At 42.4% G+C, this 21,003-nt stretch overlaps 1 protein-coding gene across 1 annotated transcript in view; it reads left to right on the top strand.

Moving 5' to 3' along the window:
- Nucleotides 1-20,603, top strand: part of ncoa3 (nuclear receptor coactivator 3) — a 37,944-nt gene extending 17,341 nt beyond the window's left edge. The window contains exons 2-23 of the mRNA XM_085353047.1: nt 4,276-4,343; nt 6,261-6,365; nt 6,633-6,793; nt 8,050-8,150; nt 8,385-8,559; nt 8,701-8,892; nt 9,483-9,569; nt 11,057-11,200; nt 11,613-11,760; nt 11,853-12,397; nt 13,006-13,973; nt 14,089-14,206; nt 14,317-14,553; nt 14,764-14,976; nt 15,116-15,233; nt 15,372-15,537; nt 15,660-16,016; nt 16,170-16,265; nt 18,191-18,413; nt 18,503-18,695; nt 18,820-19,015; nt 19,107-20,603. Coding sequence (XP_085209173.1) covers nt 6,280-6,365; nt 6,633-6,793; nt 8,050-8,150; nt 8,385-8,559; nt 8,701-8,892; nt 9,483-9,569; nt 11,057-11,200; nt 11,613-11,760; nt 11,853-12,397; nt 13,006-13,973; nt 14,089-14,206; nt 14,317-14,553; nt 14,764-14,976; nt 15,116-15,233; nt 15,372-15,537; nt 15,660-16,016; nt 16,170-16,265; nt 18,191-18,413; nt 18,503-18,695; nt 18,820-19,015; nt 19,107-19,118 — 4,536 coding nt within the window. The 5' untranslated portion in view covers nt 4,276-4,343; nt 6,261-6,279 and the 3' untranslated portion in view covers nt 19,119-20,603. The remainder of the gene's footprint in view (nt 1-4,275; nt 4,344-6,260; nt 6,366-6,632; nt 6,794-8,049; nt 8,151-8,384; nt 8,560-8,700; nt 8,893-9,482; nt 9,570-11,056; nt 11,201-11,612; nt 11,761-11,852; nt 12,398-13,005; nt 13,974-14,088; nt 14,207-14,316; nt 14,554-14,763; nt 14,977-15,115; nt 15,234-15,371; nt 15,538-15,659; nt 16,017-16,169; nt 16,266-18,190; nt 18,414-18,502; nt 18,696-18,819; nt 19,016-19,106) is intronic.
- Nucleotides 20,604-21,003: the final 400 nt, after the last annotated feature.

Genomic DNA, 21,003 nt, shown 5'->3' with positions numbered 1-21,003 from the left:
TCATTTGTCTCTAACTATCAGGAACCTTAACGTTAACTTTTATAAATGGAAAAGTGTTAGTGTTCGTCCTCCAGCTTCACTGTTTATGTTATGCTAACATAGCTGTGTCGCTAGCGATCAGGTAGCACATCATTATATACCAGCTAGCCCAACTTCAGTAACCCTACAAACGTCACTGCTGTTTAGTTTCCCGTCTTCATTTATGTTGGACGTGATAGCAGAGCTGTACGTTTGATTTTTTTCAGAAATCTCTCAGTCAGAACATGCAATATCATGCTTAGGTAACTAGCGAAACTAGCAAGCTAACTTCCGCTAGCTTCCTGCTAACTTCTAACTCCATTAAATGTAATACATTTTGTTTTCATGGATGCCTGGAAGTTAAACTTCATAGTTACACTTGGTAAAGCAGCAATGCTGATCGTTTTATTAAAGATGAAAGAATTGAGACAGTTTTTTAACTCTCAGTGATGCTGCAGTGTTGTTTGACCTGAAGATTATGGAGTTTAGGACCCAGATTACTCCCAGATTTAAGAGCATCTTAGTTCGACAAATACGACAATAACGACGGCCGCTTGCATGTTCTGCAAAAAAATGTGCTTTGTCGTGTATCTGACGGACCAACACCAAACCAGTTCCACATCACTGAAGTTGCACCATTTTTACAAACCAATTCTGGTTTATCTGTTTCACTCAACAATCGGCCATGTGCGTATGAAAACAAAGGCACTGCGCATGCGCGTTTTACTCATATTCTATCGCGATATTTCATTTTCCTATCGTTGCCTAACATTATACCGGCATTACCGTGAATGGTATAATATGGCCCAGCCCTACTTTTCAGTGCTTTTTTTTTTTTTTTTTTTTTTTTTTAAATAAACTTTTTTCTGTTACCTTTTGTTACTCGTCCTCCCTAAGGATCAGGTCTACAATTGTACCGTCAATGAACTAGAGCAAAAACAAAGGGATTAATGCTTAGCAAAGACTTGTGTGTGATGAAGTGTGTAGTGTTAAAACTAAACGGGTTCATTATGTCTCTACATTGTTGTTCTGTTGGTTGTGTGTGTAAACAGGTTCCTCATAATAATTAACCTGTATTTGGACAGTTGACAGACAGAGAAAAGAGGGCTGGTTTTATCTCTTTGTCTGTGTTTAAATTATTGAGCTGCAGCATTAGATGAGTTGCAGCTCTGTTTTTGGGACTAATGTAATCAGTGTCCTGTGTTGGAGTATCTCATAGGCACACACTCTGGACTCAGAGTCACAGTTCACACACTTCCTGTGTGTGGCAGTGATGATTATGAGTTGGACAACTGTGTAATGATATATTTTTATTAGCATGTTTAATGTTTTATGTGTGTTTTTAATATACTCTCACCTGCCATTTCGTTAGGTGCACCTTGCTGTTACACAAACCTTTTGACTTTTTAACTGAATTAATTTTTCACTTTTTAACATGGTGCTCGTCTGTGTTTATGGACCAATCCTCATGGTTGGGAACAATACTAATTTAGGCTGTTGCTTTTAAACAATAATACGTTTACATTACATCACTACCAACTAGGGCTGCTCAATTAATCGAATTTTAATCACGATTACGATCTGGGCTTTCAACTATCATTAAAAATGACTGAGCCGATTATTAGCCCCTCCCTCATTTATCCGCGACACCTTAAAGGCCGGTCCGTGAAAATATTGTCGGGCATAAACCGTCCGTGGCGCAAAAAAGGTTGGAGACCGCTGATTAAGAGGACCCGAGGGAAGCTCGGAAAGCTAAGCAGAAGTTATTTGGAGAGGAGAGTGACTGCTGTTGGTTGAAAAGAGAGGTAAAAAAAACTTCAGTGGTGTTGCACACTATTTTATATTATTTTTTTAAAGTCATTGTTAACCCTTTAAATCCGGTCAGAGCAGCACGCTCCGTTTTGTGTAACTATTTTTAAATCCCTGTAGAACCTGGACCGTGTAAGCTAGCGCAATAATTTGTTTTGCATATGAAACCAGAGGAGTTGTACTTACATCTGATGCCATCAGCTTGTCCTCGGTCACGGTTTCCTTCCACATAAAGCTTTGCAAAAATTGCATAAAAAGCCTTGCAGGAACAAAAACATAATATTCCAGAAACACGCTTTGCCGATCCGATCAGCTGTTCATAACACTTCCCACAGTGAAACAGACGTCAGCGCGAACATTCGCATGTCCGCCATTTCCAGGCCGAAACCGGAAGTGACGTCATTTTTGCGGAAATGTAGTTTTTTTTTTACTTGTAGGCCTTAAAAACCTCTACTGGTCATGTTTGACTTTTCTGAATAGTTTCTGGGATGCTTGCACTGCTGGAAATAGTTTATTTTGATGCGCATGCTGTTTTCTTTGCAAATTTGCATCATAGGATTGTTTTGTTTTGTTTTTTTGTTTTTCCTGCAGTATATAAAAATTGGTGTATCTCCAAAATAAAACTATGAAGACACTCAAAATAAATTTCCTGTTGTAAACTATTTTTTGCAACTTTTTTGTATTTAAAGTTTTGAGGGATAAACCTCTTAAATTTCTCCAAGTAGAAATATATGTAAAAAAACAAAACAAAAGCGATTTTCAATTTTTTTGTAGTTTATTGCACTTTTTTGCAATTAATGTAGTTACTATGGACTTAATGCATACATATTATTAAAATATGGGCTATAACAGTTATTTAGCAACTTGAAATGCTCCCACAAATGGCACTACAACATGTAAAAAAATAATATAAGCTCTGGCGGACTTGGTTCTATGGTAGGTCTTAAAGGGTTAAATAAATATCGTCAAATAATCGCGATCTCAATTTCAGTGAAAATAATCGTGATTATCATTTTTGCCATAATCGAGCAGCCCTACTACCAACCTGAGCTGTTGAACCAGTTTCTTGTCCTTAGCTGCTAAGAGTGTCACCCGATGTGCTCTTCTTCTGCTGTAGTCCATCTGCTTCCAGGTTCAGTGTTTTGTTTGTTCGGAGATGCTCTTCTGATTACCTTGATTACAAGAATTGGTTACCTTTGTTACCGTGCCTTCTTGTCCATTTGAAGCTGTCTGACTATTCCCCTCTTACCTCTGGTGTCAACAAGGCATTTTCTCTGCCACTCACTCATAGTGTTTGTTTCAGATTTTCTCTGTAAGCTTTAGAGATGGTTGTGAAAGGAAAAAAATATCCCAGTATATTAGGAGTTTCTGAAATATTCAGACCAACCCATCTGGCAGCAACAACACCACGTTCAAAATCTGTTAAATCGCCTTTGTTTGCCATCATGCTGAGTTTGAGCTACAGCAGGTCTTCTTGCCCATGCATGCACACACTTACAAGTGATTGGCTCAGTATAACTTTGTATAAATGAGCAGTTGAACATGGTAACTAATAAAATGGATTTATTTTTATTTTGACCTTAGATTTTTTTTTTTATATCAAACTTTATCACAGGAAGAATTTGTGTTTACTCTGTGTGGCTATTCTTAGATTTCAGCATGGGAAAAACACTATCTCACAGGCTTTTCTTTGACAGAGGATGATGCAGTGATTTAGGCAGGAGCTTGTACACTTGCTGAACACAAGGCACTCTAAATATTAGGATTGGGAATCTGACAGATCCCTTGTGACCAGAAGGATACTTGATTAGCAAAAAAAGAAAATAAAAAGATAACATATCTGAATCTGATATTGTAATTGCTCTATGGGAAAAACTATTAAGTTAGTGACTAGAAAGATCACGAGATTCATTTCTGCAGAGTTTCCTTAATAAGAAAACCAAAAAAACACCACACTGACTGAGATAACTTTACTGGCTGCCATAGATGGTAAAGGTCTTTAAGCATTTTAGTAAATGCAGCTGGAATTTTCTGACCTTTTGTCAGATATAGAAGAAGGATTTCCATGCTGTGTTTTCTCCTAATGCTCAATTAGATTAGTTTTGGAAACCCTCGGATGCCAGACAACAATCAGACAAAATGTGAGTAAAAACCAGGACGACAGGGAACTGACGAACAGAATATGTAAATATGGTGGATAAGTGGCCACGTTTCCTGGAAAGGGAAGTGATGACGCAGTGGAACAGGCCGAGGGGGAGGGGGCAAACAGGATGCAAACTGCTGTGACTTCCTGTGCATTTTTAGAATTGAGTCTTTCCCATGAAATTCTATGAACGAAAAACATATATAAAGCACATGTTTTAGCGTGCACAAAAGTACTAGTCATGTTGAGACTTCCAGACATTTATAGAGCGCTGTAGTTCATGACCTTTCTCTTTCTGTTTTCAGGAGATGTTGAGACATTAAAGTGACACTAGACCCTGAATGGATTTTGACTGGGGCTTGTACTGGCTAAGGTGAGCATGCAGTAACAAAACACAGAAATGCATTCACTCCATCAAATAACAATTAGGACCATTTTACTTTGAAATATAAAATGTTTTTATTATTTACTGTGCCCATGTACCTGATGGTAGGTGCAACATCTCATATTGTTCCTGAGCAACTTTCACACTGTTAGATGAAGCTGAATCAGGTCAGTGGCACACTGCCAGGCCTGTTGAGAGACATCTGTGGTTTTGGTGGGCTGCTGCTAAAAGTTTCTCTTTTACTGCTCTGCTGCCATCTACTCAACTTGTGTCTGTTTTCAGTCATGTTAAACGTTTAGCTGGTTTAAATGTCAAAAACACACAAACTTAAAAACAACAGTAAATTTGAGTTACAGTTGTCAAAATCAAATGAGAGCATTCTTGTTTTGTGTAAGATCATATTACCTTTCTTTTTTTTTTTTTTTTTTTTCTTCTTTCTTTTCTTTTTTTTGCATTACCATGTTGGAACGTGTTTACGTTTACTCTGGTTTTCAGTAAGGTTTCCCTGTAGTACAGTCCTGGTATTCATACCCTGTCCTCCAAAAGACTTCCAGCAGCCTACAGCTCTGCTGTTTGTCCGGTCAGGATGTGAGGCTGACTGAGGGCTGATGTCATCTTTCTATGCTGCTGCAGAGGTGAGCCTTAGGTCAGAAATCAGAAAGGAAGGAAGAAAGAGAGGAGGGAGGGGAGCAAGAGTCACAGCCGGAGCACGACAGGCAGATTTAGAGAGGGGTGCTGAAAGGTAGACAGACAAGAAGCATGCGATGCAGATTTACTGCACAAAGTGTGTGTCTGAGACCTGGTGCTCTTCTAGTAGTAATAGTGGTGGTGGGTGACTGGGCTGCATGTCCTAGCCTGCAGTTGCAGAGCAGGAGTTGCATAATGACTCCCATCCGTTTTACACTTTTCTTCTTTGGAATGAGTTTGTGTGTGTGCGTGCGCACAGAAGCAGACACAAAGTCCAGGATAGGGTTGTAGTCGAACAGTCTGGTAGTGCAGCTCAGAAGTTTTTGGGTGGGAATAGGAAGGAGCAGTGACCTTAGATGTTGGCTACAGGGGTTTCCTCTCATGAACTCTGAGAGGTCAGACAGAGGCTAGTGCCAGAGCAAGAAAACAAGGACACGATCCCTTGCTCGGCACAACTACCGAAAGGGAAAAATACAAGGGAGGTGTTGTCTTAGGATGATACAGGGGGGACTGAACGTAAAATCTATTGGAAGAAAGAACGGATATAGCTTAGCATTAACCGTGCACAGTAAAGAGAATACAGCGTATTCAAATGACTAAAAGTTGCAGAGCCTCGCCTGGATTGTTTCAAGGCTCCACAAGCCTGAACAGTGTGCAATATTTTTCTTTTTTCTTTTTTTGGCTTGTGCAGCCCCAGGCAGTTAAACAAATAGACGAGCTGGTGAATATGCGCCTTTCTGGGACAGTAGCTTCTAGCACTCTTAAACACTGTGCCCCGACATGCCTGAGCATGCAAGTGCACTGGAAATGGTTTGTATAGTATACTTGTGTTGCCGCTGCTAGCAGAAGGGTATCATTCTAGCGGGCAGGCTGGCTGAACGCGGGATGACCCATCTCCCCTGAGGCTCCAAATCACTACATCATCATCAGTTGCTCCTTGCAGTGGAACAGATGAGATTTCACTCCCATCAAACACAGTGCAGAAACCAAGGCTGCTCAGATAACTGGATAGTCTGCCCTTATAAATCTATACTGATCTAAATTCTTCTGTTCCCCCAGAAGTCTCTTCATCTGCACTCACTTCTGAGTGGACTTTGCAAAAAAACACAAAAAAACATTTTAATGGTCTTTTAGATTGCAACACATACCACTCTCAGGTCATTCTGTCTGATCATACCACGTTATGTATATATGCAATGCACAGATTTGCGCTTTCAGGTGCTGATGTGTGCTGAAGATGAGTGGCGTCGGAGACAACTCGTTGGATCCCCTGTGCTCCGACCGTAAGCGTAAACTGTCCACCTGTGACACTCCAAGCTTAGGGTAAGTGCTCTAACTTGTGCTGAGTATATTTAATGCATCAGTCCACTTTGTCCGTCGCTGTTTTTATTTAAATGCCAGCATGATGCATGAGTGTGTGTGATGTCGCTGTCTTCCTCCTGACCACATCCCTGGTTCAAGCATATGTTGCTGCTAACTGAATATCTGAAGCATCTGAGCCCTGTATGGCCGTATGGCCTGCATACGGATGGGGCATGGGGAGGTGAGGTTGTCATGGCAACATATCTAATCCCTTTGGTGCCTCAGCAGGTGTGACAAGCGTCGGAGGGAACAGGAGAGCAAGTACATCGAGGAGCTGGCTGAGCTCATCTCTGCCAACCTCTCCAACATTGACAGCTTCAACGTCAAGCCTGACAAATGTGCCATCCTGAAGGAGACAGTGAGGCAGATCAGACAAATCAAGGAGCAAGGTACCACCTCCATGTTCAGATTACATCTTTGTGATTAAAACAAAGGATCATTTTATTTTTGAATTTGTGTATGGAAAGTAAACCGTGGAGAAAGTAAGGATTGTCAAGTACGCTGCTGCAGGACAGATGATGCCAGTGATAAAGTAGTGTGTTTGGTTCATGGCCAGGCCACTTCAGACTGACAGCCAGTTTGGCTGTTTGTATCGCTGGGGGTAAATGAGCACCAGTAATTGAGACCAATCCTTGGTGGTCATGGCTCAAGGCTGTAAGTGACAGTGTGTATCTGTTAGTGCCAAACCCTGTTTCTCTCTGGGAGACTAATGCTACTGGAGACTCAGAAATCAGACCTTATAGAGAGCCACTCCTATCTCAAAGCTTTTTTTTTTTTTTTTTTTTTTAACCATTTTTGCAGATTTTACACAATTAAATACACAGAAGTGAATAACTTCCTCCAAATGTTTTTAGCCTGGTTGCGATTACATCTGTTAGGATAAGTGGGTAAAGAAGAAAGCGAGCAATCATATTGGAATGTACCCAGAGGGTCACAGCTGGCTACTGTGGGTCCTGGCGTTGTGCAGCCAGGTTACCATAGATACAGGATAAGAATGATGGAGGGGCCTCTCCGTTTTTCTTCTCTTTTCTGACTGTTGTTTATTTAACACACCTTTCCCCACCCCAACCCTTGTTTACATGTCTTCGTCTTTAGGGTCAGTTTCCTTGTTTTGTTATGTTTTCTTTTTCATTTAGGTCAGCAACTGCTGTCTCATCTCTTCTTGTACAGCTACTGAAAGTTTGAAATAGCATTAAATCCAGTGGCATACAGTTTCACATCTTGCTTGTGTTCCAAGTGACCCAGCTATATAGAGTGGTATCTAACAAAGCCTCAGACACATGCTGATTTTAAAAATAGAAAGGCATGCCAACCATGCAGTCATGACTTGTGCTGCCATCTGGTGGCCAGAAAACATATTTATTATACTGTGGGTAATTATACAGACTGATATGTTTTAAGTTGGGGTTTGTTTTGTTGTTGTTGTTGTTGTTGTTTTGTCTTTTGTAATTTTAGATTATGCCTCAGTATTATGTACAAAAACAAAGTAAAAGTTGGGGAAAATATACAGGTCATGCACCAAGTTGTCCCAAGAATTCAAACTAATCTTGTTGATTTACACAGTGGAAGTTATTTTCAACAGAACTGTAACATTATTATCATTATTATCGTTACCAACAGTGCAGTGTGCCTCATTTGTTTTCAGGAAAGAGTTCTTGCAGTGATGACGATGTTCAGAAGGCGGATGTTTCCTCCACTGGTCAAGGGGTCATTGACAAGGACCATCTGGGGCCACTGCTCCTACAGGTCAGTTTGGGGACAATCACTCGGGGGCAAAAGAGTAACACCAATTAGCTCCCCCTCCATATGTTGGATCTGTGTTTTGGTGACATTGCTGACATGTAGCTGATAAAAATGTCTCAGCTGGTTTCTTTTTAGACGGACAAAGCAGTAATAATTAAAAAAAAAAAACTAATGCTATTTGCATTGACGGGCCTTCACTCCATTTGGCTCTCCTTTCTTCTGCCCTTGCTCTTTTAGGCCTTGGACGGCTTTCTCTTTGTGGTTAACCGGGAGGGCAGCATTGTATTTGTATCGGACAATGTGACCCAGTACCTGCAGTACAAGCAGGAGGAGCTGATCAGCACCAGCGTGTACAATATCATCCATGACGAGGACCGAGAGGAGTTTCACAAGAATCTCCCCAAGTCTAATGGTGAGACACGAGTGTTTATTATGTTTGTGCAAACACATTTAAGATGCATAAAACATAACAACACACACATAAATGGTGGATCACTTGCACACGTGGTTAAAGAGTCTGCATCTTTTTTTTTTTTTTTTTTTTGCATCACAGCACCCAATGGAGCATCGTGGGGTGGAGAGGCACCTCGTCAGAAGAGCCACACGTTCAACTGTCGCATGCTGGTCAGCTATGTTCACAGTCAGACTCATGGACTGCCAGAAGAAAGAGCGGGAGGCCAACGCTATGAGACTATGCAGTGTTTTGCTCTCACTCAGCCCCGGGCCATGATGGAGGAGGGAGATGGCAAGTCATTGTTTATAAGCTTGTTTTGTTTTTTTTAGTGTTAGAGCCACATTAAGAAAATAAATAATAATTAGTGTCCATTTTTAGACTAAAGTCAAAATTTCGAGCTTATACTCGAATTATCATTTTGGTAAAAAGTCGAAATTTGAAGAGTACAGTTGTTATTTCAAGCCAAACAATTGCCACAGCTCCTATACTCTCTACAAATTGCATTGTGTAGATGAGTTAGTGAAACTATTTGATCAGCTCTCTTATTGTGTCTTATTGCACAAGGGTGTAACCATCGGTATCTTTCCATCTGTCTACTGCCAGACATGTCAAGTTTGTGTGGGTTATTCTTTTTCCCTTCTGACCACATGCAGCTTTCTGCACCATCTTTAACATCCTTATGTTTATACTCATTCGTACCATACTTTTATGTTTAAAATTTGTGGTTTAAAACCAGATGTACTTTCATTACCTTTTGCCTTATTTGGCTTCCTCTTAAATATTCCAAATAGTTCTGTATCCATAAACAAAATAGTAACTGTCCCGTTCTGCCTCCACTGTAGTTACATGAGGATTTAACATGGCGCTGTCTCTTTCCTCAGATTTGCAGTCATGTATGATATGTGTGGCACGACGCATCACTGCAGTAGAGCGGACAGAGAGGTTTAGCACTCGTCATGAACTGTCTGGTAAGTGTTTGCTGTATGACATGTAATGGAGACACCTGAGAATTTAAAAAATAATAATAATAAAAATTAAGTACATTTGGGGGAAAAATGCATTTTAACCAGCTACAGCGACAAGGCTTATATTATTTTTCATACTGTGAGTTTCTCTGTGTTTGTCTGTGTGTCATGGTGGAACACATACTGGAGCAAGACGTAACACAAAGCCTGCTCGGACACTTTTGCAGCTCTTGTTTGTGCAATAGCATTGCAGTCACGCACGGTATACTCGCAAAGCTTGTGTGTAGCTAAAAATAAAGCATAGTTGTTATTGTTTTTCACATAGTGAGTCTGTCTCTGTGCGAGTGTAATTTTGGCTAAATTTGGCTTTGGAGACCCAGACTGCAGCAGGAATTACCACAATCTCTGAATATGCCTGTCTGTGGACAGATTTAGTCAACAGGAGACTGTCACAGCCGTAAAACAGACACACACTCTACTGCTTCAGTTAGTTGACATCAAAGTGATTGTGATCTGATGACATCTTATTTAATGTTTTTTGGTTTGGGTTCTGTTTTTTTGTTGCTTTTGTGTTGTTTCATTTTTTTAAAATAGAAGTATATTGAAGCTCTACAGCAAACAGGAATTACAAAAGTTTTTGTGTGTGTGTGTCATGCACTATTCTTTCATGATTTCTGGCAATATAAGGCACGTGAAGAATTGGTCAGTTCAAGCTTTACGGTGCTAGAAACATCCATGGATTTGGATTTCCTTGGATTTGATAGCAACAAACAGTTGCTGCAGATGTGTCAGCTGCACATCAATGTTGTGACTCTCCTGTTTCACCACATCCCAAAGATGCTCCGTTGGGCTGAGATCTGGGGACTGTGAAGGTCATATGAGTACAGTGACCTTCTTGTCATGTTCAAGAAACCACTTTGGGATGATTTGAACTTTGTGACATGGCACATGCTGGAAGCAGCCATCAGAATACGGGTACGCTGTGGTCATAAAAGGATAGACTATTTCAGGCCATTCTCTGTAAACTCTAGAGATAGTTGTGTGGGAAAATCCCAGTAAAACATCAGTTTCTAAATTACTCAGACCAGGCCATCTAGCACCCACAACCATGTTGCATTCAGAGTCACTCAATCGACCTTTCTTCTCCATTCTGATGCTTGGTTTGAACTTCAGCAAGTTGTTTTGACCATATCCAAATGTCTAACGAGTTTACATGGACAATGCAATGAGTTCATTGTGACTGGCTGTTTAGCTGTACAATACAGTGTCCGTGTTTTGTTAAGCACAGCAGCTGTGCATAACACAATTATTTTAAATTTAATGAATATTATAAATTATGTAGGTGGTGCTACAGAATAAATCCACCCATGTCACAAATATGAACAGTTAGGCAGTGTTATTTAGAAATGTCTGTATTATATACACATGGACTAAACCGAAAGCTTCTTTCTCCTCAACACCACCAGCTCACTTGGGATTTTCTGTTGTAGGTAAACTGATTGAAATTGAACAGCAGAACTCTCTTCACACGACCATGCGCCCAGGGTGGGAAGACCTGGTTAGACGCTGCTTGCAGATGTTCATCCATCGAAGTGAGGGACAGCCGTGGTCCTTCAAACGCCACTACCAAGATGGTATGCATTTCTGATTCTCCATTACTATATATGTGTGCAGTAACATCTTTTGTTTGGTTGCTCTTAGGCATGTCATCTTATTACAATCTTTGTTTTGTAGGTTAAGGCTCCTTGTACATACATAAGAGGGTAACAACACTAATAACAATCTTACTCTAGCAAAAGACATGAGCTATGTAGCTAAACTTTCTGGGGTGTATAGTTATTGACCATGCAGGGTGCCTTGGTTATAGTAAACAGTGAATGATCTCTATGCTGACTTTATAATATTAAAGGTCTTGCTGAAGAGGGGACTGTATGGCAGCTGGTTTATTACCTATGGATGTTTTAATATTCGTAGTATGTTTAGTTTTTTTTGTCAGCTATTTTGGAGGAGTGACATTATTTTCTCTCTCCTTTTTTCTTGCTCCAGCTTTCCATAATGGCCATGCGGAGACACCTCTTTACCGGTTCTCACTCTCAGATGGAACCCCTGTCACAGCTCAAACAAGAAGTGACCTCTGCAGGAATCCCAGCACAAATGAACCACACTCTTTCCTCTCCACACACCTGCTGCAAAGGTGCAAATTGTCTAATGAACAATATGATTTCATCATGTTTCATTCCTTTCTACAGCTTAATCGTTGTTCTGTTTTCATTTGTATTTTTGTAGGGAGCATAATGGTTATCGGGGGAACCGTGGTGGTGGCATGAGGCCTCAGACCATGGGTATGAACAACCCCAACCAACAGATGAACATGGGTCCAGGAGGTGGGATGGCCATGAACAGGGGCTACGGTATGACTGAGCAGGGCAACGTGCCACAAAGAGGAGTGCCGCCGTACGCTGGGGGCAACCGGATGAATCAAATGAGTCCCATGCATCATTCTATGCATCAAATCAATTCCATGCATCAGATGAACAACATGGGTCATATGAATCAGATGAACTCCATACATCCAATAAATTCCCCCATGAACTCAATGAACCAAATGGGGTCCATGAATCAGATGGGCCATCATGGTATGCATCAGCAGCAACAACAGCAGCACCAGCATCAGCAGATGGCCCCGTTCCATGGACCTGGAGGTGGACCTGCAGGTGCAGGGTATGGGATGGGAATGACAAGCCCTCCCCAAGCCAGTCCAGGGATAAATTGTCCTCCGCACAACGTCGTGGGTTCCCCCAGAGTCCGAGGTAGCCCCTTCTCTCCCGGAGGTATGAGCCAACTATTCTGAAACGGCCGAATTTAAAACAAAATTGAATATAGTGGTATGAAAAAATATTTTTGTTGTTGTTGTTTTGTTTTTTGTATATTTCTCACACTTGCATGTTTTAAATTAATTATTTAAAAGTAAAATTGAAAAATCAGACAAGGATAACAACACTAAATACAAAATGCAGTTTTTAAATAATGATTTCATTCATTAAAATTCAGTAAAATTGACCCAACCCTTCCTAGCCCCATGTGAAAAGTAATATTCTCCATAAATCATGAATTAACGGCGATAAACCACATTTTTTGGAAAGCTGTGTTCAGTTTCACCAGCCACACCCAGGCCTGATTACTGCCAGACCTGTTGAGTCAAGAAGTTGCTTATATAGAATGTGCCTAACAAAGTGAAACAGGCTAAAAGATTGCAAAAAGCAACACACCATGAACTGTAGGCCTCACTTGCTTCGGTTTTTAGGTTTACTTCGTTTTTCATATAGGGCCAGGAAAGAAGAAATCAGCTTGTTAACTGTACTTTAGTTATAAATAGTTAAAACTTTCTTTTTTATTTGGTGTGTGTTCAGTAGATTTACTCTGGTTGTGTCCTTTGTAGGTATGAACTCTCCCATGAGCTCCACTCATGCCGGTAACTCAGGAGGTGGAGGAGGAGCTACCACCTTCTCCAGCAACTCATTGAATGCCCTTCAAGCCATTAGTGAGGGAGTGGGCAATCCAATGCCTTCCCCACTCACTTCTCCTCCTCCTCACAAGCCCGACAGCTCCCCAAGCATCAACTCTACCAATCAAGCAGCAGGGGGACCCTGTAAAACTTCCCTCCCAGCCTACTCGGACTCCAGGAGCCCAGGAAGCTCACTGGGGACTGGTGGAGAGCAGCAATCTCAGCAGCACCCACACACCCCCACCAGTGAGGGCCCTCCTGACAAGCCAGACAGTCAGGCCAGCAGAGAGGCAAGTCTGGGTGTGGGAGAAACCAACAGACGGGTTCCCGACACAAAGTGCCACCAGAAGCTTTTGCAGCTCCTCACCTCTCCTACAGATGAGCTCCACACAGCAAGCTCCGGGCCCAGCTCCACACCTGAGAGTAAAGATGCAACAGCTGGTGTCACCAGTCCCTCCTCCTCTACGGGAGTGTCATCCTCTACAAGCGGCAATCATGCTGCTGTTTCCTCCTCTGGTAGCACAGGAAATGTAAATAACCAGTCACTGCAGGAAAAACACAAGATTCTCCACAAGCTCCTGCAGAATGGGAATACTCCTGATGAAGTGGCTCGCATCACAGCTGAGGCCACAGGAAAAAGCAGCTTGGATTCTGGGGCACCAGAGCCAGGGCCTGCCACCAGTGGAGTGGTTAGGGGGTCAGAATCAAAGCAGGAGCAGCAGAGCCCTAAGAAGGAGAAGCCCAATGCCCTCCTTCACTACCTCCTCAATAAGGATGACTCTAAAGAAGTGGGGGAGATAAAACCAAAGGATCTGGATGGGAAAGGTGCTCAGGGGCCAGGGGTCACCAGCTCTGATCACCATAGCATAGAAAGCAAGGTCAAGTTAGAGCCAGCTGATGAGGTAGGCTCAAAATCTCTCTTGCATGCATGTTCTCAAATACATCATCTTCTCAGACATCGTTTCTGATCCTTCCTGTTTTGTTTTGTTTTTTTTGTTTTTTTTTTTCATGGTTCAGACCCTGGAGACCATTCTAGGTGTTCCCAGGAACAACCCCGGCTTCTTCCCTGACTCAGATCCCAGAGCTGGGAAGGAAACTGGAAACAAACGGGGAAATATTCCAGACAGTTTACATGGTACGTCAGTCAGTATAATCAAGTGCATCATGTGATTTGACTCAAGTGCTGAGCAGTAATACACAGAAGAGTGTGAAGGGACCTTAAACCTGGTTTTGTATTTGTTTCAGATGGAGAGAGAGCCCCCATTCTTCCAAGTCCGCGTGTTGCCTATCAAAGAGCCTTGTCCTTGGATTCCAAACCCATGAGCGGAGAGGGAGGAATGGGAGGCAGTCTGGCTACAAGAAGAAATATTTCCTCTTCCACAGTGGTCAAACAAGAGAACATGGACGTTCCAGTCCGAGGAGCTGTGCCTAATGGCTATCCTGCAGGCATGAGTGTGTGTCCACCAAGAGGCAATCCTACAAGTAACTTAAGCACTTACTTCCTAAAATATCTAATATCTCCAAGTTTTCTCTTTATACCTGTTCAACAGAATAAACTGCATGAGAATTTTTTTTGAGTTCTAGTTACTTTAACATTTTTAGTTACAGCCACCACCTTTAGCACACAGAAGCTACTCCCTTGACTGACAACACCCAGTAATGAAACACTCTGTATATTTTCCTGTTATTCAGGAGGCATGGGCAGAGGCATGGGTATTCCTCAGCGCCCTCCCATGGCAGGGCCAGGGGAATGGGGGATGCAGAGATCCAGCGGCAGCCCTGTAGCTGGACCAGGACACCCTGGCATGGGTCGCTCTGGTCCACTGGGAGGACCCTTAATAAACCGCTCCATCAGTGCACCGGGAAACACCAGATCTATGCTGCAGCAGCAGCTCATGGATATGGGTATGTCACATGTCTCTGTTGTAGACTGAACCTAAAAAAAAAATGCCCTTAATTTGTGTGCAACATACTAACATGACTATTTAAAAGCTTTCTGTTAAGTGCATTGTGAACCATACATGCATTTCTATCATGTCTCTAGGTAACAGTGATGCTAATGTAGGCATGAGACCTTTTTCTGGACACGGTCCCCCACCTCAGTCGCCCTCCTGGCCTGACTCTGCCATGGGAATGGAGAGACCACAGAATAACATAAACAGGTGAACCTTCAGCACCAATCCCACATTTATCTTCTCTTGTATTAGATGTCGAGCTGAACTCAGCAGCTAACATTATTAGACTCTGAAGGTGACATTTTGAAAACTTGTTCGTTATGGTTCTTTTGGTTTGGTGTTTAGGGACCCATTTGCACACCCCCTGGAAGAACTGTTGGGGCCTCTGCCCAATAGTGAAGGACCAAGTGATGAACTTGTAGACCAGTTGGACTCTCTGCTCAAGGCTGCTGATGTCAGTACTCTTCAGGAGATAGACCGAGCTCTAGGCATCCCTGAAATCGTAGGCCAGGTAGGAGACACACTTAAGTCATAACTTCACTAGTGCCATTGTTAGAACCACTTTTGGCTTAACATGCACAGGAATTCTAGTAAAGTTTAGTCCACTAACAAACCAACCTCTCTGTACGCCAGGCCCAGGGACCTGATGGCCTTCAGCACAGCCAAGATCAAAGCCAGGGTCCATGCCCACCACCATCGGGGCCATTCCCAGGGCCTGATACCTCCTTAGGCATGGACCAAAAACCCATGTATGGCCAAGGCTACCCAGGCCCCCCCTCGATGGGCATGCAGCCTGGATATGGTGGCAATGCAATGCAAGGCCAGTCTCCTGGAACCTTCAGTCCCATGATGAATCAGATGGGGCAGCCAGGGGGTTTTCCTGGCATGGGGGGTATAGGCAACCCCCGCGCAAACATGCCAAGACCTCGCATAATGACTGCCAACAAGCCTCTGAGACTTCAACTACAGCAGAGACTACAAGGACAACAGGTAATCTCTCTATGACACACTTTTTTAAAGGTAGTCTTCCAGGCTTCCAACTTGTTTCTTTGAAATCTGTCTTCTTGTATGTTTGTTAAATATGGATGTGAAAAAATAGTATAAAGGAATAACAAGGTGTATTTATCTCATCTCACCCGGCAGTTTATGAACCAGGCACGACAAGCTGTAAAGATGGAAAGTACCCCTGGAGGAAACCCTGTCATACGCACAGGCATGCAACCTGGCATGGGTGGACAGGTATGTAGACAGTACTTCATCTGTAATGTAGCGTGCGTTCACTCGACACGGCAGCAAAGCTCCAACTTACCTATTTAACACCAGTGTTGGGACTAACGCGTTATTAAGTAACGCGTTACAGTAACTACGTTATTATTGTGGTAACGAGCACGGTAACTAGTTATTATGCCAAAATCAGGAACGCGTTACTCGTTACTGGGATTTAGATAGGGTCGTTACTTCGTGTGGTGGCATCGCGGAGTTTCCACAGATTCAGTAACATTAGCAAGTGGTGGAGGCAGCAGGTGGATGAAGGAAAAGGGACGCAGAAGGAAAAGAGACCCGAGGCGGCCGCCGGTCCAAGTGTGAACTGAACTTCAGGTAAGAAGTTATGACCTGCAGTCTCTCTGGGTCAGATATAAACCAAGCTTAGGTGGAGTTTATTTTCGTTATTCTGACTTTTTCCGTACTGCGTGCTAGCTAGCATGACGGAGTTTCTATACAGCTGGGTGGTGCTATGAAGTTAATGATGTTGAACCTTATTTTGTTCATAAGTTATTAGAGTTGCCAGCCGTCCCGTCTGGCATTCAGAGAAAATATTACGCGTTTCTTATTGAGGTGAAAAGGAACAGTTTGTCCCGTAATTCAGCTACAATGAAAAAGGCACAAAGCTGGAGTTATTCTGTGTCTTTACGCTGCACAGCTGCCTCTTCTTCTCTCATTCTCCCCCCTCCCTCTCCCGTTTCTACTTCAGTCATGAAAACTGATCAATGATCAGCTGATCGGCTCTCTTGTTTGTTTATCGCCCACTTTGCGCCGAAAGAGGAAACCAGCGGATGTCGCGCTAAACAACAGCAGCACGTTTAAGCTTGATCAGCTGCTGTTAGAATTTATTTAATATTAATTTCTAGTATCAGCTGATGTTTGCAGGAGCCACAGCTGTAAAAAAAAGCTGCTGGTCATGATATGGTTTGGTTATCTGGTGAGAGGGAAACATGAAGATGAAACCAGGAGATGTCCTTACTGAAGCATCAGAGCTGAGCAGGTGATGGAGAAACAGGTTTACCTTTTAGGTGACATGAATGAGTTGAAGGGAAGTTATGAACTGTTTCTGAGAGACAAATAACCCCAGGATCCTTTTTTAGGTAGCTGACAGCTGGTAACTGTGCAGGTGCGGATCTAGCAAAGTGTGGCCAAGGGGGCATGTAGGGCATTAACAGGGAAAGGGGGGCACAAAGAAATACTTTTCTTTCTTATTCTCATTTAAAATGTCTAGCTTTTAAAAAATAATTATCTGAGTCTTACAACAAACGATTGATAGATTGATGCATATATACCATCAAAACAGTGTACATCACTGTCACAACAGTGTTTGTTTTCATTCAAAGGCTTTATGATTTTTCCTATAATGGTGGGCCAGTTTCTAGTCAAAATGCCCGGGCCAATTTTCTTTCCCAGTCCAGCCCTGTATGCAGCTCATCTGCAGTCTGGTGTTACTTACATCTTCCTATTCAGAAGGCAGAATTTCTGAGTTCTGAGTACAATCGAAAGCACCACGACTGCAGTTTTTGTGTTGGATGTAAAAGGCGCACATGACTCTGTGACGTAGGCTAGAATCATGGCAGCAGTCAATGACGGTCCAGGCGTGGGATTTCTCTCGTGGAAATATGCACGTTATCATATCCTTTCTATTGGTAGGTGGCACAGTGCACTTGTGGCAAGTAAGCAAGCTAGAAGACTGCAAAGTTATGGAAGAAACACATTAACAAGAGAATTCTGAGTAAAACCAAAGTTACTTTCCCTAGTAACTAGTTACTTTGAAAGTAACGAGTAACTTGAAGTAACTGAGTTACTTTTGAGAGAAGTAACTAGTAATGTAACTAAGTTACTATTTTAAAGTAACTTACCCAACACTGTTTAACACTGAGCATTGTTGTTCTCTGCAGCCGGGTTTCCTGAGTGCCCAGGTGTTAGCTCAGCGCAGAGAGTTGCAGTTAAGAAGGCAGCGGATGATGATGATGATGCAGCAGCAGCAGCAAGGTCAGGGGGCAGCAGGTACCTTCAGCCCTCCTCCTAATGTCACAGCACCAACAGGCATGGATAATCCAATGGGCCCCCCCCCCATGAACCAGCCTGGACAGCAGGCTTTCAACTATGGAGGCAACTACGGTGAGTTGGCTGAGATAGAGCCAGCTGTCAGTATCCTTTGTCATATCCTCCTGAAGTTTCACACTCAACAACTGTTGCACTATTTGCAGGGATGAACCAGCAGGGGGACCCAGCCTTCATGACTCCAGGTTGCAGCCCACCAGGAAATATAATGCCAGGAAGAATGGGAGGCCCACCACAGAATGCAATGATGCCAGGAATGCAGGGAAATCCACAGGGAGGGCACTCGTACCCATCTGGAGACTTGAAAGGATGGCCGCAGGGTGGAATGCCACGTAACATGTATGCTGCATCATGCTTCCTTTAGTCATCAGTTGTTTAAGTGTTACTTAACAGAAACGTTCCTAAGCACTTCTCAAAATCAAGTTACAGAGGTAATTTACTTTTCATTTTTCTCCTTGTCTAGGTCCTATCCTCAACAGTTCCCCCAGCAGGGCAATCAGGGCCAGTTTGGACCCATGATGATTAACAACTCTATGGGGGGACCCGGGCCGGTCAGCGGGGCTGGTGCAGGACAGATGGCTCAAATGCCAGGACAGATGCAGGGTCAAATGGGAATGAACTCCATGGGGATGGGCCGAATGCCAATGGGACCTGACCAGGTGGATAATTTTAGGGTCTTACATGTGTTTCAGCTGCTGCTCGGAGGATTTCCGTTTGTAACTGTCTGTCTGCTTTGTGTGTTTTTTGCAGAAGTATTGCTGAGGACCTGTGGCTCATGACAGAATCTGGACCTTTCAGCTGTGGCAGATTTAGCTGAACAAGGAGAGGAACTGGACGCAGACGCACACACACATTCACCACACACACAGTAGAGTTCCCCCAGCATAAATTTTGACACAAAGAACTCAGCACAACATGCTGCTCGCCCTAGAGGGTGTGGGCTGAAAGGACAAATGATTTGTGCTAGGTTTCATCCGCACACATGTATACAGAAATCCGATACGGCTGTGTGTTTGCACGTGCGTTTGTGTGTGACCTGAAGCTGTCAGGCAGTATTCAGCGTCACAGCCAGACTGCAGAACAGGACTACGGTACAACTGGCTGTGGCTGCACTTTACCACAAGGCTTCTGTTTCGGGGGGTGAGAGATTGATGCAATATTTCTTCATTACAGCCTTACTAGAGATTCAATGCCTTCACAACAATGTTTTGTTTTTTTTCTTCCTTATCCTTTGGATGCGCCTCATTCTAAAGTCATTGGAAGCTATAAGCTTCCAATGTTATGCAGATTGGAGCAATAACTCTTGCCTTTATGCTTTAGACTGTACCTGAGCATCATAATCCCTGTTATAAGCAAACAAATGGTACTGCAGTATTAGATGTCTCAAATGTTCTCTGTGAATATGAATTGTAAATATTCTACAATATATTATCAAACATGCTTTTTAAAGGCCCGTTCTTGCACAAAGTATGAGACCTGGTTGTATTTTTGTGTCCCATAGGTCAATGCTGATCTGATTTCCTTTTTTTTGTTTTTTTGTTTTTTCATTTACAGAATGCTTTTTAATTTTGGAAACAAAACAATAAGGTTATGTATTACGTTTTTTAGGCACTTTTTAACTTGCGACGAGTATCTGATGCGTTGAAGGTTTGAGCTTTGACGTCATCAGCAGTGTTCCCCCCTCCCAGGAGCAGCAGCAGCTCTGTCAGGCCAGCTTTTTTTTATTTTTTATTATTATTATTATTATTCACACGATGTTCTGTTTCGACTGTTATCAGCTTGCTGAATCTACCTTTTCAACATGCGCAATCCAAAGATGTTTTTCCACATGTATAGTTTCTGAGGTTTCTGGTGTACATTTTTTACATTGTGTTATATTATTCTGATGGTAAATGGGTACATATCATTGGATCTGTAAAAGCTTTGGGTGGTTATGGACATGAGATGGATTGTTCCACAGTGGGAAAGTGAGGTGCAGTGGGGAGAGGACTGGAAAAAAAAAACACACGCATGTTTTGTTGTGATGTAGAAAAAAAAACAAAACAAAAAAAAAACATCCACTTTAAGACATATCAATATCTCATCTATTTTTCAGGAAACAACTTCATCTTATGTCCAGACTTTGTTACTTCAGGAGAAAAAGAAATAAAAAATAAAAAAATATCTTGAAGTTTGAATGAAGTGCAAAAAAGAGGCAGGAGATCATTTGGTTTGTTTTTCTTTCTTTGGAGGTAAGATAAGCTGTTATTTTACAGGATGTATATTACAGATTTTTTTTTTTTTTTCTCTGATGTTGATATTGATATAAAATACAAATTTCTATTTAAACACTCCTGGCTCTGGCTCTCCAATTATTTACTGTTCATAAGCTGTGATGCCTGTGTGCAGTTCTCTACACGTCAGTAAATATCAGCGGGTGCGCTGCGTTGTCAGAATGATTAGTTTGATCGTACAAAATGGATGCGAGCAGGAGGGGCGCTTCTGCTGTCAAGTTACTGAAAATAAGACGTGAAGGATTTGGTGTTCTGTTAGGCTTTTCTTGTATTTTCAGTATCACACTCTAGTCAACCTGGAAACGGTTTCCACTTTCAGGGCATAAAGAAATAAAGTTTGTGGGCTTATTTTCTTTCTTAAATACTTAAGCTAT

This window comes from Diplotaxodon limnothrissa, linkage group LG5 (genome assembly GCF_057381915.1).
Source record: "Diplotaxodon limnothrissa isolate DT_005_m linkage group LG5, D_limnothrissa_male_GT1.1, whole genome shotgun sequence".
Lineage (NCBI taxonomy): Eukaryota > Metazoa > Chordata > Actinopteri > Cichliformes > Cichlidae > Diplotaxodon > Diplotaxodon limnothrissa.
Note: the sequence above shows the minus strand (reverse complement) of the source record. Positions and strands in the feature narration are given on the sequence as shown.